Source organism: Phocoena phocoena, chromosome 8 (assembly GCF_963924675.1).
Source record: "Phocoena phocoena chromosome 8, mPhoPho1.1, whole genome shotgun sequence".
Lineage (NCBI taxonomy): Eukaryota > Metazoa > Chordata > Mammalia > Artiodactyla > Phocoenidae > Phocoena > Phocoena phocoena.
The window spans coordinates 60,270,500-60,285,873 of record NC_089226.1 but is presented as its reverse complement, the minus strand read 5'-3'; the positions used below and the strand labels follow the sequence as shown (position 1 = coordinate 60,285,873).

General features: G+C 53.4%; 3 protein-coding genes across 5 annotated transcripts; 1 reads left to right on the top strand and 2 right to left on the bottom strand.

The window, feature by feature from the left end:
• Window positions 1–472: 472 nt before the first annotated feature.
• Window positions 473–6,754, bottom strand: LAMTOR1 (late endosomal/lysosomal adaptor, MAPK and MTOR activator 1). The gene is made up of 5 exons (XM_065882632.1): window positions 6,551–6,754; window positions 2,249–2,394; window positions 1,920–1,997; window positions 1,447–1,573; window positions 473–1,101 (listed from the first exon to the last, which is right to left on the bottom strand). The coding sequence occupies exons 1-5, from the start codon at window positions 6,590–6,592 to the stop codon at window positions 1,009–1,011; spliced, it is 486 nt and encodes a 161-aa protein (XP_065738704.1). The 5' UTR covers window positions 6,593–6,754; the 3' UTR covers window positions 473–1,008.
• Window positions 6,755–8,942: 2,188 nt separating this feature from the next.
• On the top strand, window positions 8,943–11,320 carry LOC136127174 (transmembrane O-methyltransferase). Its single transcript, XM_065882626.1, has 3 exons — window positions 8,943–9,201; window positions 10,309–10,505; window positions 11,000–11,320. The coding sequence occupies exons 1-3, from the start codon at window positions 8,943–8,945 to the stop codon at window positions 11,318–11,320; spliced, it is 777 nt and encodes a 258-aa protein (XP_065738698.1).
• Window positions 11,321–11,992: 672 nt separating this feature from the next.
• ANAPC15 (anaphase promoting complex subunit 15) lies at window positions 11,993–15,107 on the bottom strand. Of its 3 annotated transcripts, XM_065882635.1 has the most exons (6): window positions 15,077–15,098; window positions 13,815–13,899; window positions 13,548–13,677; window positions 12,970–13,029; window positions 12,509–12,646; window positions 11,993–12,342 (listed from the first exon to the last, which is right to left on the bottom strand). In XM_065882635.1, exons 3-6 carry the CDS (start codon window positions 13,665–13,667, stop codon window positions 12,295–12,297), a joined length of 366 nt encoding a protein of 121 aa, XP_065738707.1. In that variant the 5' UTR covers window positions 13,668–13,677; window positions 13,815–13,899; window positions 15,077–15,098; the 3' UTR covers window positions 11,993–12,294. The 3 variants fall into 3 exon arrangements, with proteins under 3 accessions (XP_065738707.1, XP_065738706.1, XP_065738705.1); XM_065882634.1 differs by lacking the exon at window positions 13,815–13,899 and having other exon boundaries at window positions 15,077–15,107; XM_065882633.1 differs by lacking the exons at window positions 13,815–13,899; window positions 15,077–15,098 and having other exon boundaries at window positions 12,295–12,354; window positions 13,548–13,667.
• Window positions 15,108–15,374: the final 267 nt, after the last annotated feature.

Below are 15,374 nucleotides of genomic sequence, written 5' to 3'. Positions count from 1 at the left end.
TTCAATCAATCAGATGAGAGTAGTTCCACTGTCGTGTTTACATATCATGATTCTACTTAAGATTTCACTTGATAAAAAGAATCTTCTGCTTGAAACTATGTGTCTGCTGACTCTGTACCAGGTGCTGTTGGTCTCCCTGCATACATCCACCCCCTCACCAGGCTTCTTGGTAATTCCACTGAGCCTGAGGCAATACCCACAACAGTGACAGCTGCCTCAGATTCAAGTTCAGCTTTGACAGTGTTCCCATCACTGGAGGAGGGACAAGCTGAGTCTTATCATATCTGAGGTTAGTGCAGGCCAAGTCTCAGCTAAGACCTGGGAACCCTGAAGCCTTATCTCCTTGATTCCTTTTAGTGCCCCTAGAAGATGCCCCCTCCCCATCCTCCACCTCGCTGCTCACAGACTTGAGTAGCCAGAAGTAAGTAGTAGTGGGGTGGGCAGGACAGAGGGGCTGGAACCAGCACACAGATGGATACACTTCCTTTATCGAGGGTGACAAACCAAACCAAAACAAAAAAAACCCAAACATGTAAAAACCCAGGGTGCTAGAAATACAAACTCAATTCATTCAAATTCAAGCTCATCCAGACCCTGGTCACAAGCCCTCGTGAGGTGCATGTGAGCACCAAGTCAGGGAGAGGGGGACAGAAGTGAGGCCAAGAAAGGGTGGGCAGGGGGTCCTAACAGGCCCCCTAGTGATCACCCTCACACCGGCACCTGCACCTTTCCAGTGACGGTGAAGACCTACCAGGCCCTGTCCCTGTGACCCCCACCCCACCCCTGGCCAGGGCTTCGAAGGCCAGTCCCAAATGGTTCTCCCCTCCCCTGTTCCATCCTCACTTGCTCAGGCTTCTCGCCTCACTCTTCTCCTCCTCCTCCACTTTCTTCTGTGATTAGTAGCAGGTTAGGATACTGTATAAGCCACAGTGAGGCTGGGGGCCAGGGGAGGCAGGGTGGAGACCGAGTGAAGAGAGGAGAAGAAGAGCTGTCCAGGGACCCCTCTCTTCATGGAATCCCAAACTGTACAACCAGCTCCTCTTTTGCGTCCACACGGATCTGAGAAAGTGCACTGTAGGCATAAGCAGCTATCCTGGAGACCTGGGACAGAGGGACCGGGAGAGAGGAACAGAGAGACAGGTGAGAAGGCAGATCCGGAAGCAGGCGGAGGGGATAGGTGGCCAGAGAGGGAATGATGGGGGACAGGGAGCCAAAGAGAAAGGCAGGGATGGGAATGACAGAAGGGAAGAACAAAGGGTAGCAAAACAATGAAGATTTAAGAGAGGGGATGGGGAGGAGAAGAAAAGTAAGAGTGAGGTGGGAGTGAGCAGGGCCCACAGGCTACCAGGCTCCCTAACTCCACTTCCCTACCTCCTCTGAGGTGGAGGGGCGAACCCTGTGCCTCGCTGCCACCCAGCGGCAGGGGTGGGACGAGGGGTGGCTCACCTGCTGCAAGTCGGCGAAGGGGACAGGCTCGCTGGCCAGCACTTGGTGAGGCTGGCTGGTGAGGGACGGCAGCGGCGGCAGCTTCTTCCAATGGGTCAGGCTGCTGCTCAGCACAGCCAGGCGGGTGCTGGCCGAGGGGGAGGAGGGGCGACAGGCAGTCAGGCTACAGTCGGCCCAGCCAGCCCAGGCAAGCTTCACTTCCTCAGACCAGAGAAGCAGGTGACAGGAGCCTCAGCTCACCACAAACCCACTCCAGGCCGACCTCCTTTAGTCTCCATACCCTTGAGTGTCATGGGGCAAACTGGGTCAACAGGACCATCTACTGAGGCACCCAAGTGACTTGGGGCCACCTCCCAGGCCACACCCAAAGGAGAAGCCCGGACTGGGGCCCAGGCTCCAAAGCTGGATCAGAGGGAGGGGAAGGGGGGGGGGGCCCAAGCAGCCTGAGGGATCCCAGCCGGCCAGGGGCTCACCTGTACTGCCTCGCCCGGTCCATGTACTCGTGCTGCTCCATGCCCTGGGAGTCTGCAGCAGACACGTCGATGATGTTGCTTTGGGGAGAAGAGGCAGAGAGGACATAACAGGTGCTTCCGAGATGGACAAACAAGACTCACTGCCAGGTGCCAACTCCAGCGCTATCTGACACCAGTGTCCCTGCCTGCCCACGGGAGCAGGGCTGGGCCCAGAGGCACCTCTTCCCACTGATCTTGTCCCATCCCCCACGGCCTGGGCCTGGCTCTCCATCCCAGTCTTTAATACGGATGAAGGAGGTCTGCCCCAGGCCCAGTCCTGTGATGCCCACCTGGCTGTCTTGGCGAGGATGGAGGAGAGCAGCGCCTGCTCATCGGTGCGAGCGGAAGGCAGGCTGTGATAGTTGGGCTCGGCTCCATTGAGGGCTTTGGTGGGTGGGCTGCTAGGGTCCAGCAGCAGCTTCCGCTCCTCTCGGTCCTAGGAGAGGCCATGGGGGTAGACATCAGCCCTGAGGCCCTTAGTCCAACCCACCTTTATTAGGCTCTCTTCTCAGCCCAGCTCTGACTTTTAAGCACCAAAAATATTTTTATTAGGAATATCCAAAGTGCCCAACTGTACGGAATGTTGGCTCTAAGACTCAGATCCTGCCTGCCCTTGGAAGCTAAGCTAAGCTGGTGGTCTAGGATGAATTAAAGTGGAACCAAGCAGTCTTAGAGGCCCTGAAAAGATGGGCAGAGGCACAAAGCAGGTATTTAGTAACAGCCCTGCAGCTTCAGAAAATGATCCAGGGCTTCCCTGGTGGTGCAGTGGTTAAGAATCCGCCTGCTAATACAGGGGACACGGGTTCGAGCCCTGGTCCGGGAAGATCCCACATGCCACGGAGCAACTCTTTTTTAAAATAAATTTATTTATTTTATCCTTTTATTTATTTTATCTTTGGCTGTGTTGGAGCTTCATTGCTGCGCATGGGCTTTCTCTAGTTGTGGCGAGTGGGGGCTACTCTTCGTTGTGGTGCATAGGCTTCTCATTACCATGGCTTCTCCTGTTACGAAGAATGGGCTCTAGGCGCACAGGCTCTAGAGTGCACGCTCAGTAGTTGTAGCACACAGGCTTAGTTGCTCTGCGGCATGTGGGATCTTCCCAGACCAGGGCTCAAACCCGTGTCCCCTGCATTGCCAGGTGGATTCTTAACCACTGCGCCACCAGGGAAGCCCTTTTTTTTAAAAAAAATTATTTATTTATTTGGCTGCACTGGGTCTTAGTTGCAGCGTGCAGGATCTTTAGCTGCGGCATGTGGGAATCCAGTTCCCTAACCAGGGATCGAACTTGGGCCCCGTGCATTTGGAACACGGAGCCTTAGCCAATGGACCACCAGGGAAATTCCCAAGTGTCCCTTCTTTTATTTTATTTTTTTAAATTTTTTAAACATTTATTTGTTTATTTTGGCTGCACCAAGTCTCACTTGTGGCATGCGGACTTCTTAGTTGTGGCATGCAAACTCTTAGTTGCGGTGTGCATGCGGGATCTAGTTCCCTGACCAGGGATCGAACCCAGACCCCCTGCATTGGAAGTGCAGAGTCGTACCCACTGGACCACTAGGGAAGTCCCCAAGTGTCCCTTCTTGAGGGCAGGTCCCTTCTACTCTCAGGTGATCACTCTCCTCTTTTCCGATGCTCTCTTTGTGTGGGACTCCCAGAACCAAACTTGGTGCTCCCAGTGTATCCTTACCTGAAAAGTTGGAGTTGTTCCCTCCCTTGCCAAGCCACCACACCTCTGTGGATGTGGTTTCATTAGTTTCAGCAGCCCTGTTTCTGCTAGCCTATGCTAATCACCACAACCCCCAGAACTGACCTGGGACCAAACCAAGTCTCCCTGGTCCTGTATAATTCTATGTGTTATTTCTCCTCATTTTAGCCCCTTGTTCTTATCTACTGCAATCTTTCTGAATACAACCCTGCCTTGAGCCCATCAGCTGCAAATCCCTGCTGGCTTTGTGTCAGCTGCAAACTGGATAAGTGGATATGCTGGGTATCTATCCAAAGCATAAAGAACAAGGGTACCCAGGACAAAACCAGAGACAAGGGTCCATCCTGGCTAAAGTCGACTCACCAGCCCTCAGTGCCAGACCACTGGACTCCTTAGTGTTCCGTTTCAGGCCTCAGTTCCTACCAGACTTTCACACTTGCAGGCTCCCAGCTCCCCTGCCCACAACTCCACAACTCTCCTTACAGAGGACACTTCCTCCTACCCTGCTTGCCCTGTCCTAGGCAGGGCCACCCTTTTGACATTACTCTTCTGTCTCAAGCCTAGGTTGCCCATGTCCCCAGTTCCCAACAGCATGAGACAGAAGCTATGGGCTTCTGCCTCACCAGCTCCCAACTCCTAGACACCCCGACCCCCCTAAAACACAAGCTAAGTACTAAAAACAAGATGTTTGCCAAAGATTAAACTATCTCTAAGGAAAGCCAGCTCCATAATGAAGCCGGAGTTTGCTTCTTCTTATATGTCCATCTTTTCCCCATCCCCAATTCAGACAGGTTCTCCTGCAGGATAAGGGGTTCTTCAAGAACAAGGTTGTTTTCCTGAGACCTAGACTCCTGGAAAAGGCCATGCTACCACAATTAGAGTGGACAAATAACATCACCCCATCCCCAAAAGGGTGACTGGAGCATGGGGGAGGTTTTCACACCAAGGTTTGTCCTGGAGTCAACGTTGGAGTCAGAGCTTCACTGTCTACTCTAGCACAGACATGTGTGTGGCCTATCACCAGCCACCTGGTCTGTGGGCACAGCTAGAAGACACGAGTCAGCCCAACGGATAAAGACATGACTTGGCATCAAAATACCTTGCCTGTGGCACTTCTCAGCTCTGTAACCTTGGCTAAATCACTTAGCCTCTCTGAAGTTTTTCTTCACATTTAAATAGACATAATTGGTACCTATGTGACAGATGTTTTGGCAAGAATCAAGTGGGATAACTGTAAAAGGTCTTTGAAAACTGTAACATGTTATACATTTCTCTTTATTATTATAACAAAGGGTCCAATATGAGAGTGTGAGAGGGGCCTGCCCAAGACCCGAAAGAGGGGACAGTGAATGGTTTTGGCTTGTAGACCAGGTAGTAAGCAGACCTTCTCCACGTGAGGCCTCAAATCACCCAGGACTGATCAAGCACCATCTCTGGGGGTTAAAAACAGAAATGAAAGCCCATCAAGGGGAAGGTGGAGATTCAAGAAAACCGCAATTCCAGCTAGAAGCTGGTATCCTTTCTCATAAAGAGTTAACCCTTGACTCATTCCCTGCAAGAGTCCATATTATAGTTTAAGGGACAATTTCCCATTAAACCATAGCTTTCCCAGTAGGCAGGGATATTGCCTCCTATTTCTAACAGGCTGGAGTGAAGTGTGAAGTACTGGCTGTATGGCATGCCTAACATAAGGCACAGAAATATGTATATGTTCACTGGGCATTTGGAGGCTTAATGAGGCCCAGGGGCCACCCATCCCTCCCATACAAGTGACATTTTCCCCAGCTTAAGTCCTTGACCCAAAATAGATTCACATGAGTCACTGGGGAAAGACCTACTTCCCATTTACCAGTGATATAATCCGTTTCTGTGACCATCTACTCCACTGGACTGTGAGCTACTTGCTGAAACCTTTCTACAGTTTTTGTCTCTATATGTGTTGAAATATACAATCCAGGCTTAGAGGTAACCAAAAAGGCAAGTGGCCAACAACTTGAGACTTCATCCTTGAAAAGGTCTTCCCCTCCTCAAAGGAGGTCAGGCAGGCAGGGCAAGGATTTAAGTGTGGCAGGAAGTAAGAATACACCAAGGGGAAGAGACAGAATTTAAAACTGTACAGGCCTTCCCAGCCTAATCCTTTCTGCAAAAGGATCAGATCTATAGCCAAATTCCCAGGACAAATACCCTTCTAGCTCCTTCTAGCTAGAGGAACCCTGAGGCCCCAGGTAGGGACTGCACTGAGGCAGGCCAAACTGAGCTCCCCAGCCCACCTCTCTTTTCCCCCCAATCTAGCCAAAGCTAAACCCGATTTGTTGCTTTCCAATTTCCCACAGGTCCTGATGTCCTGTGTCTATTAAAACCTTCACTGATCAACTCAAATGACACCAACTTCCATAGGCCTTCTCGGACCCCAGATCAGCAGTGACCTTCCTTCTTCAACCCCAGGGACTCAGAGTATACACAGATTCCTGATTCATATCGGGACACTCTAACTCAGAGCCTCAGCTTACCCACCTTTACAATGGATTCACAAAGCCCGCTAATACAAAACACAGAGAAGGAAGCTGGGAAGAAAGTGCTTCCCCGAGACCTAGGCTGAGGATCCTTGAAATTGTAAAGGTCTGAAGGTAGGGAAAGATGGAAGGCGCGGGCGCGAGCGGGATAGGCGGCTGCCTGCACATCCCAACACAGGGGCTGTGCAAAAAGAACTGAGGCTTTAAAAGGGGTAGCAGCCCGGCCCGGCGTCTCCTCTGTAATATGTCCTCTCCGGGCCCCCGTACTCAGTGAGCCCTGAGGTCCTGCTGACCCTCTTCTGCCGACTTTTCTCTGGGCCCCATGCCCCAGGATCTCTGCCCTCACTCCCGAGCCCCGCCCGCGGCGGCCGCACCTGGTCCGAGTCCTCGTTCTCGCTGCTGTAGCAGCACCCCATGGCAGGGGTCGGGCCGGGCGCTCAGGCCGCGCCGAGAAGGGACGGCGTCCGTCAGGAGCCCTTCCGGTCACATGACCCGCGCCTGCATCCAGCAAGTAACCACCGCGCCCGCGCCTACCCCTGCCCAGACGAGCTTGGCCGCCGCGGCTGCCGCCGGAACCCCGGCTTCCGGCCCCGCCCCTACCGCGTGATCTTAGCCAACCAATGGGAAGGCACACGCTGCGTGACAGGCCGTGAGACACGTGATGCAAGGAAAGGGAGGGGCGGATCATATGACTTCAGCCTCTTCCGGGTCTCAGCCGGAGACTTCCACTGACGGTTATAGAAGCCCTGGTGTTAAGTGTATTATGTGTTCCCGTGGCCGCCAGGCTACCTTTGTGGGCCAGTGAGCGAATTTATAGCAACTGCCGTTATGAAATACTCTCCTAAATGCCTTTAGAGGGGCGAGTAGGATCCAGGCTCTATGCTCCAAGAGTACACACCAATAGGCCCAGTTGCTTGGTGCCAAGGCTGGCGACATACAGAGGGTGTGTCACCCAACCTGGACTGGGGATCTGAGACTTACTGGAAGAAGGGACCTTATACCTTCACAAACCGAAGCAGAGTGGAGCTCAATCCTGGTGGAGGAGATAGAGGCCACCTCAGTGATCTCCTTGCCCTCAGGCATTTCTCTTCAATCCTGCCTTTTTACAGCAGTCGTAATCTAACACACAAAGCTCACAATCAGTGCGCTTCTTAGAACCATCCCACATCTTCCCTTGGACTCAACACAAGTCCAAGTCTGTCGTGCAAGATCTTGCAGACCCTGACACCCACTCCAAGCCCAGGGCAGTGGAGGAGGGGTTGGGGGAATGCTTCACCAACCACAGGGAAATACTTGGGAGTTTCCTGATTGACTTTCTGGACTTTACACACATGGCCTGGCACACTGTCTCCCCACCTGGTCTGCCTGCCCAAAGTGCCTGTGTTCATGGAGCATGCCTTCTAGTGCTCACATTATATTCTCTGTTCCTGTGTCAGTCTCTTCTAACAAAGGTGGAGTTCCAGGGGGACAGGGACAGGATCCGACTCTTCTCTGTGACTCAAGCCTTGGCACTTGCTTAGGATTTGGAATTATTGAGTAACTCACAACCTCCCCATTACCTTGGCTCACACCATACCCTATGTCCTGAACCAAGGGATTTGAGGAGAGGTCACCAAGCCCAGTAGCTTTACTACCCCTCAAATCAAGACCCCGGAGTTCTGTAAGTTCTTTGAGGGCTCCTGAAGGGTAGGAGGCAGCTCAAGCTTGTCCCTGGGGTTGGTAACTTGAACTGCAGGTCTCAGGTGACAGCAGCAGCCTCAGCATCAATAATTGACAGCAAGTCCAGCCTGCCTCAGGGTTCTTCCCCACCCCAAGGACTCCTCCTGCTGTCCTATGCTCTGATCTTCCCCAAGCAGGAGCCTCCAGCCCAGGTAAGCGGGGCCCTTGAGTGGGGGTTCCCAAGCGCATCAATTCAGATTCACCATCACTCACCTACCTATTCACCCCATTCATACACTCCTACTTTAATTTTTAGTCACCACCACCAGTGGCCTCAAAAGGGTCAGATGGTCCAGTGCGTGGGAGGAGACAGGGCACTTATTCCAGACAGGGGGTGGGGGGAGTGGGGAGAAGAGGCTGAGTTGGGGGAAAGTGTGTGCTGTGTGTATATGTGAATGTAAATGTGAATGGAATGCTGAGAGAGAAGATAGGAGGGGAGTGGAGGGGAGGGGAGATAGGACTAGAGAATAAATATACAATCACAGACTCTTCCCACCCCCAGGGAAATGCTGACAGAGGGAGGATCCTGGGGTGGTTAAGGATATCTCATCCTAACACGCCATGGAGTGTTCTGATTGCCTTTTACTGAGGCAGAAGAGTGACAGTGAAGGGGTTCCTGACTACAAAGTTGTGCTCTTTTGCTACACAGTAATGGGTCAGAGACCAAGCAGGCAGTGGGTAAGGTGGGAGGAGAACTCAGGAAGGAACTGGTGAAAGGGGTCCTGAAGAACAGTGACTACAGAGATAAGGGAAAATGGGTGGAGGGAGAAAGGTGAAGATGAACCAGGAGTAGGAAGAGATAGTTTGGGGTTGGGTGCTGAACATAAGACAGTATGTTGTCCTTGAAAGTACATGGGCTTGGAATCAGACCAGCTTGGATTCAAATCCTAGTTCTTCCGTGTGACTCTGGACAAAGGACTTAACCTTTCTGAGCCACGGTGTGTAAAATATAGGGATAATTGCTACTGGTAAGGGCTGCACAAATGACAGGCAAACGACATGTGTGGGTTTCCCTCCCTTCCTCCACCCCAGGCCCAGGTAGGGACCATGTCCCCCGCCATCGCGCTGGCCTTCCTGCCACTGGTGGTGACATTGCTGGTGAGGTACCGGCACTACTTCCGACTACTGGTACGCATGGTCTTACTCCGGAGCCTCCGAGACTGCCTGTCAGGGATGCGGATTGAGGAGCGGGCCTTCAGCTATGTGCTCACCCACGCCCTGCCTGGGGACCCTGGTCATATCCTCACCACCCTGGACCACTGGAGCAGCCACTGCGAGTACCTGAGACACATGGGGCCTGTCAAAGGTCAGTGTTCCCTAGCCTTCTGCTCCAGGAAGCACCTCCAAGATGGTGAAGGAAGATCTGGGATCTGCCGCTGCCTTACTGGGTGAATTAGGCAGGTTCTTGATCTTCTGTGGGTCTCTTTTTTCTTCTCTGGAAATGAGGGGGCTGGGCAAAGTTATACATTCATCCAGTAAAATTTATCACCACCTCTTTTGTACCAGGCATGTGCTAGGTGCTGGGGGAGGAGGTAGAGGCCAGGGATGAATCAGCCACAAAGGCTGGCCTCATAGGGGGCATGATACAGGGCAATAACCACCTCAGCACACAACCCAAAACCTTGTAATTATCTGTGTCTAAGTCTTTCTCCCCCACCATGGAGGTTCCTCCAGCCCATTCAGGGTAGCTGTCTGGCTGGATTTGTCCCAGCTGTCAGCACATGTGTTTTTAGAGTCTCATTTAAGAAATTCATCCAATTCAATGGTTAGAAAGATATTCAATGAACAAATCAAGGGAGAATGAAACTAGAAGGTCTAGCAAAGATCTCTCAGGAGCCTGGACAGTGGTCTCTCAGAAGCCTGGTCTCTCTCTGGTGGTTGTTTCTGCCTGGGCCCTCCTGGAGGAAGCAACATTTGAACTGGGCCTAGAGGGATTGCTTTCGAGTTGGCCAGGTAGTTGAGGACAGAGGTGGGGGAGGACAAAGCCAGCCACATATCTAAATGTGGCATGAAGAAATGAACCAGCATGGTTGGCTCTGGGCACAGTTGTTTGGGATGGCTGTGGTGGGAAGAATTGAGAGCTGAAACTGGAAAGGTAGGATAGGATCAGGTCCAGGAAAGTTCTGAATGTCAGGCTGAGGATCCCACGTTCAATCCCAAAGGCCTTTAGGTTCATAGGAACCAGGGAGCATTAGGGTCAGATTTGTCAGAAAGATTCCTAGTGGTTGGTGTGAAGGAGGCAAGCTGAGAGGGGCAAGGAGACCACTGGGGCTGCTAGGACTCTAATCCAAGAAAGAAATGAGACTCCCGCTGGTTGGGGGTTGCAGTGGCAAGTGGGCATTTGAGACCCCTTTCCATGAGGGCCCCTGCATCCATCTCCCATGTCTGCTGCAATAACCATCTCCCCCCATAGGTCAGATCGTGATGCGGCTGGTGGAGGAGAAGGCCCCTGCTTGTGCACTGGAGCTGGGCACCTACTGCGGGTACTCCACACTGCTTATTGCCCGTGCCCTGCCCCCTGGGGGTCGCCTTGTCACTGTGGAGCGGGATCCACGCACAGCAGCAGTGGCTGAAAAACTCATCCGCCTGGCTGGCTTCGACGAGCGCACGGTCAGCCCCCACCTCCCCAACCCTGGTCTCTTTCCTGCCACCCCCAGCCCTGCCCTAGCCAGCTTCCCCCATGGGGGAATCCCACCTAGGAGAAGGAAACAGCTCCACTTAGGGAACTGTGAACATGGAGAGTGTATGAGCGCTTGTTCTCCTGTTCCAAGTTACTGGCATGTATTTGCTGCTGGATGACAAAGAAGCAGTTAAGAGGAAAGTCTCTGGAGCCCAGCAAATCTGGGTCCAAACCTTAGTCTGCCTCTTGTTGGCTGTGTGATCTTGGGCAAAGCACCTGTCCTCTGAATCTCAGCTTCTTTACTAGCAGAATGAAAATCACAATGCTGATCCTGACTCCTTGGGTTCTGAGGCCAGGGGAAATATGAGAACACACACAGAGACCTAGGCCAGGGCCTGGCACAGAATAAGCCAGATCCTGGTAGGGTCTGGTGTGGGAGAACAATCGCTCCCACCCTCATCTCCAACTCTTCCCACCCCCACAGGTGGAGCTCATTGTGGGTAGATCAGAGGAGGTGATCCCGCGCCTAAGAACCCAGTACCATATGAATCGGATTGACCTGGTGCTCCTGGCACACAGGCCCCGACGTTATTTGCGGGACCTGCAACTGCTGGAGGCCCATGCCCTGCTGCCAGTTGGTGCCACAGTGTTAGCTGACCACGTGCTCTTCCCTGGTGCACCTCGCTTCCTGCAGTACGCCAAGAGCTGTGGCCGCTACCGCTGCCGCCTCCACCACACTGGCCTCCCTGACTTCCCTGCCATCAAGGACGGCATAGCCCAGCTCACCTACGCAGGGCCTGGCTGAGGTCCAGGCCCAGGGGTACTTACTGCTGCCTTCCCCCACCCCCCAACCAAGCAAGGACCTCAGAATATCCCCTCCCCTCCCTGCTTGTGGACTGACACATACTGGGCTCAGGGCTAGGGAGGCTCTCCTCCCACCTCTGTCTCACTCTGGCTCTACACTAACCTGAGGCCTCAAGTTCTGTCAGGCTGTTTGATCCCACTGGTCCCCCTCCTTCCAGTCCAGAGTCATGGACTGACAGGCAAGAGACTTCAGCTCACAACACAGCCCTGTCACTGATTTGCTGGGTTACTCCATGGGAGTCCCTGCCCTGCTCTGAGATCTAATCTGTTCTAACACCAAGGAAGTTGACTAGGAGAGCTCCAGGGGCCTCCCAGTTCTGGCACTCAGAAAGCCTGCCTCCCACCCCCCACCCCACCCCATGCCATTCCAGGTGGGATCAAAGGAAACAGTAAACACTGAGCTAGAGGCCCTGCAGGAATGGCTGGGTGCAAGCTGGGCCAGAGGAAATGGCAGTGGAGCCTGGGCCCACAGCCAGGGTTACCCTGGCCTTCCCTAGCCCCAGCCCGCGTGGCCAGGTAGATTTGCCTGAAGTCCCTTGAGAACCCTCTCCCCAAAGCTCAAGAGAAGATGCTGGACTCCTCTAGGCCCCACCAAGAAATAGGGAATAGATGTGGGGAAAAAAATCAGTCCTGTGTCTTTATTAAAGAGAGTTAGAAAGAGACTAGATCTGGCAACCAAGGGATGAGGTGTTGGCCAGAAAGGTGGGGTGGGCTCAGGCTCTGAGGATTCAAGGGCAGACTGATGGCCTGGGAGGGGCCAAGGATACCAGGTGCTGGCAGCAGCTAAGGAGGTGCCCGAGGGTGAGCTTTCAGGCACCGGGGCAGGGGGGGTTGGGTGATCAGCTGGGTCCGCAGGGGCTCCAGGATAGGTTGGGCGGGCCTGGAGTCTTCCTGAGACCACCCTGCCTTGTCTACCTAGATCATCCACTGGTCCTGATCCTGCTCGTTGCCTTCCATGTCCACCTGGAGAGGAGGCTGGGTGTGGGTGGGGAGGGGCCTCAGCCACCCAGCCAGCCCCAGTCCCAGATCCTGCCCCTGGCTGGATCCAGGGTTTCTGTACCTGCTGGCTGCCAGTGAGGTCAGGGGTAGCGGCCCAGGAGCAGAGGCCCTGCCCCACACCCCTGCCTACCTCATTGACCTCTCCATCGTCAGGTGACTCATTGTAGTCATTCATCTCATCCATGTCCTGCATGTCCTCATCATCCTCCGAGTCCTCTTCACTGTCCTCGTCATCGTCTTCATCTTCCTCTTCCTCGTCATCATAGTGCTGGTGAGGCAGGGAAGAGCCTGTAGCCTCTACAGGTCTGCCTGGGCCAGTTCAAGGACTGGCCCACTTGGAGCCTCTCTCTGGGGACAACGGATGAGCTCCATTCCCCAGTCCTGTCCCACTTTAATCTAGCAGGCTGGTGCACGTTCTGCAGGACCTTAGTGCTGAGCCCAGTGCCCTCCCCCTCTACCTCCTCTTTTCTGTCCTCCACCCAGAGCTGAGGACCATGACTGCTCTGGAGTCAGAGGCCAGACCTTCCGAATTAGAGCAGAGCCTTGGTCCACCTGGGCCCCACAGAGGCCCCACCTGCTGGAGCCACTCACCTCTGAGGCCGGCTTGCCAATAGGTACCAGGTTGTTGTCTTTCTCTGCAATGCTCTGGAGCTGTGGCCACAGGGGGAGAAGAGCAAGGCCAGGGCCCAAGCAGGGCAGTCAGGGGCATGGCACTCACCTGCCCTGCCCCCAGGAAGACCCCCAAGTGTGAAGGAGAAGCTTCCTTCCAGCCCTCTGGAAGATTCAATCCCTTTCTCTCCTGTCATCTGCCACTTACTTATGAACTTGATCCAACTACGTAAACTCTCTGGTCCTTGGTTTCCTCATAAGCTTATGGTGAGGATGAAGTGAGACTATCAGCCTAGAACATGACATCTGCTAGGTCCTCAATAAACAGTCAAAATTATTATTTTCTATGCTTTAGGGAAAAGAGCCTGGGCTCCAACCTGGCCTAGAGCTCCCACGGTCCCCTGGCAAATTAGGGTAACACAAAGGTGAGAACCTAGGCCCCCAGCTCAGGACAAAAAGCTCCCCCAGGGCAGGTCTCCAGAGTAGGTCTGGGTCAATGCCAGTGAAGGGGGGCGGGGCACCTGACTGAAGCTCCACCGCTGTGCTATGTCCTCACTCACCCAGGCCTGATGCTGCTGTTCTTGCTGCTGCAGCTCTGTCTCCTCCACACAGGGTCGATCCAGATTAAACCACAGTGTCTCAGTCACACGGGGGAAGAGTGAGGGAAACAACGTGGACATGGCTCCTAGACTGAGGAAAAGCGTCAGGTGAATCCAGCTCTCAGATGTGTTTGGTTTTAGTTTTTATTCGGTTACATTTTGATTTGGGGATTGGGTAGTGTGGAAGGTAGCAGGAAAGTACCCCTTCCCTGTGGGAATCAGACAGACCTGGGTTCGAGTCCTGGCTCCACCGCTTACTAGCTGTTTGACCTTGGCCAAGTCACTTAACCTCTCTGAGCCTCAGTTTCCTCATCTGTAAAACGGGGACAGTAACAATTATGCCACCCTCATAGTTATTCTGATAATTAAGTAATTTACTTTATGGGTAAGTAAAGCTGTTTTTAAGCTGTTCAAGGAGGGAAGAGAATGGAAGCCAAATGTAGAGAGAGGAAACCAGAATGCAGACTGGCCTTACAAAATTAAAGACAGCAGGACTCTACTGAAACTTTCTCCACCTCCTCCAAACACTGAGACCTACTTTCTGCTCCTCCATGCCGCCCACACCATACCCACCCAGTGTCAGAAATTTTGGACCCTGACCACCTCTATAATGAACCACAGCCAAACTTGGGGGCAGGGAGGGGAGGTGTTATCACGTGCACGTATGGCTCAGTAAGACATTCTAAAGGTATGAGTAAATGCATGAGCAGATGAAAGACTGGATGAACTAACATGTAAGAGAACAAGTATAGTCAGCTCAGATTCAGCAGCTGAGGGAGCTGAACAGGAGGTCCCAGAGAATCTGAATTAAAACCTTTCAGCTCACAGGAAAACTGAGGCCCAGCGACAGGCAACGACTGGCTCTAGGTGCCACAGTGAGTTGGGCATAGAACTCTCGCGGGGAAGAGATCCAGGCCGGGCACTAGAGGTGAGCAGGAGAAAAGAATCTCCGTCTAATTCTGCTCTTGCCCTAACGCACTTGACCAATCCGGGGCCAGCTGCTGCCCTTCCGTGGAGCTCAGCTGCCCGGCGCGTTTAGGAGGCACAACAGAACACTGTCTCAAGTCCCATAAGCACTGAAGGGCCAGAGACCGCGGCTCCGAAAGCCCAACCCCTCACCGCAAAGCCACCGCCCATTCTCGGCTTATTATGATAATGACCGTGGAGTTGACCAACAGCAAGAAGGCATGGGCGGGATTCGGGCAGGTATTTGGGGTTGCTAACCGAGAAAAGAGCGGAGCCTGGATAAGGCCAATTAACTGCAAGAACTGCTGGGTGACAGGAAGTGACACCAATGAGTGACGGACCTTGTGCGACGGGGTGGGGCTTCGTTTCGAGGAAGCGGCCAATGAGCTGGAACTCTTTTAATGTTAAAGGGAGTGTGAACAGGCAGCTCCTGAGGAGGCGGGTCAAGGGAATGAGGTTTCTCTGGGGAAGGGAGGAAAGAAGGGGCAAAGAGACAGCAACAGCAGCCTGTCTTATGTACTTACCGCGCCGGGAGTCGGCAGGCGGTGGCGACCCGGAAGCACTTTATTCTGCCTGAGCGGAAGAACCCATCAGAACCTGGGACACACCAAACGCATGCGTCCTTGGTCTTCTTTTGTTTCCCGCTCCCGCCCACCGGACTGGAAGTGACGTTACACACGTTAGTCACGTGTTGGGTGGAAATTTGGCGCGTCTGCTCTATTGGCCCCGCCTTGAGTCTCAGCCAATCGGCCTCTCCAGCCTGGACCCGCCCCAACGGCCCCATTTAGCCCCACCTTTCTGTCCCCAGGCGGTATTTGCTTG

Bases quoted from the DNA above. Each gene is read 5' to 3' on its own strand.
- LAMTOR1 (XM_065882632.1), bottom strand. From the start codon at position 6,592: ATGGGGTGCTGCTACAGCAGCGAGAACGAGGACTCGGACCAG. The intron at 1,998-2,248 runs GTGGGCATCACA...TTCTCCCCAAAG, and splicing joins ATCCTCGCCAAGACAGCCAG to CAACATCATCGACGTGTCTG. The intron at 1,102-1,446 runs GTGAGCCACCCC...CCTCTGTCCCAG, and splicing joins CCTTCGCCGACTTGCAGCAG to GTCTCCAGGATAGCTGCTTA.
- LOC136127174 (XM_065882626.1), top strand. From the start codon at position 8,943: ATGTCCCCCGCCATCGCGCTGGCCTTCCTGCCACTGGTGGTGACATTG. The intron at 9,202-10,308 runs GTCAGTGTTCCC...CTCCCCCCATAG, and splicing joins ACACATGGGGCCTGTCAAAG to GTCAGATCGTGATGCGGCTG. The intron at 10,506-10,999 runs GTCAGCCCCCAC...CCACCCCCACAG, and splicing joins CTGGCTTCGACGAGCGCACG to GTGGAGCTCATTGTGGGTAG.
- ANAPC15 (XM_065882633.1), bottom strand. From the start codon at position 13,667: ATGTCCACGTTGTTTCCCTCACTCTTCCCCCGTGTGACTGAGACACTG. The intron at 13,030-13,547 runs GTGAGTGAGGAC...CTGTGGCCACAG, and splicing joins AACAGCAGCATCAGGCCTGG to CTCCAGAGCATTGCAGAGAA. The intron at 12,647-12,969 runs GTGAGTGGCTCC...CTGCCTCACCAG, and splicing joins TTGGCAAGCCGGCCTCAGAG to CACTATGATGACGAGGAAGA.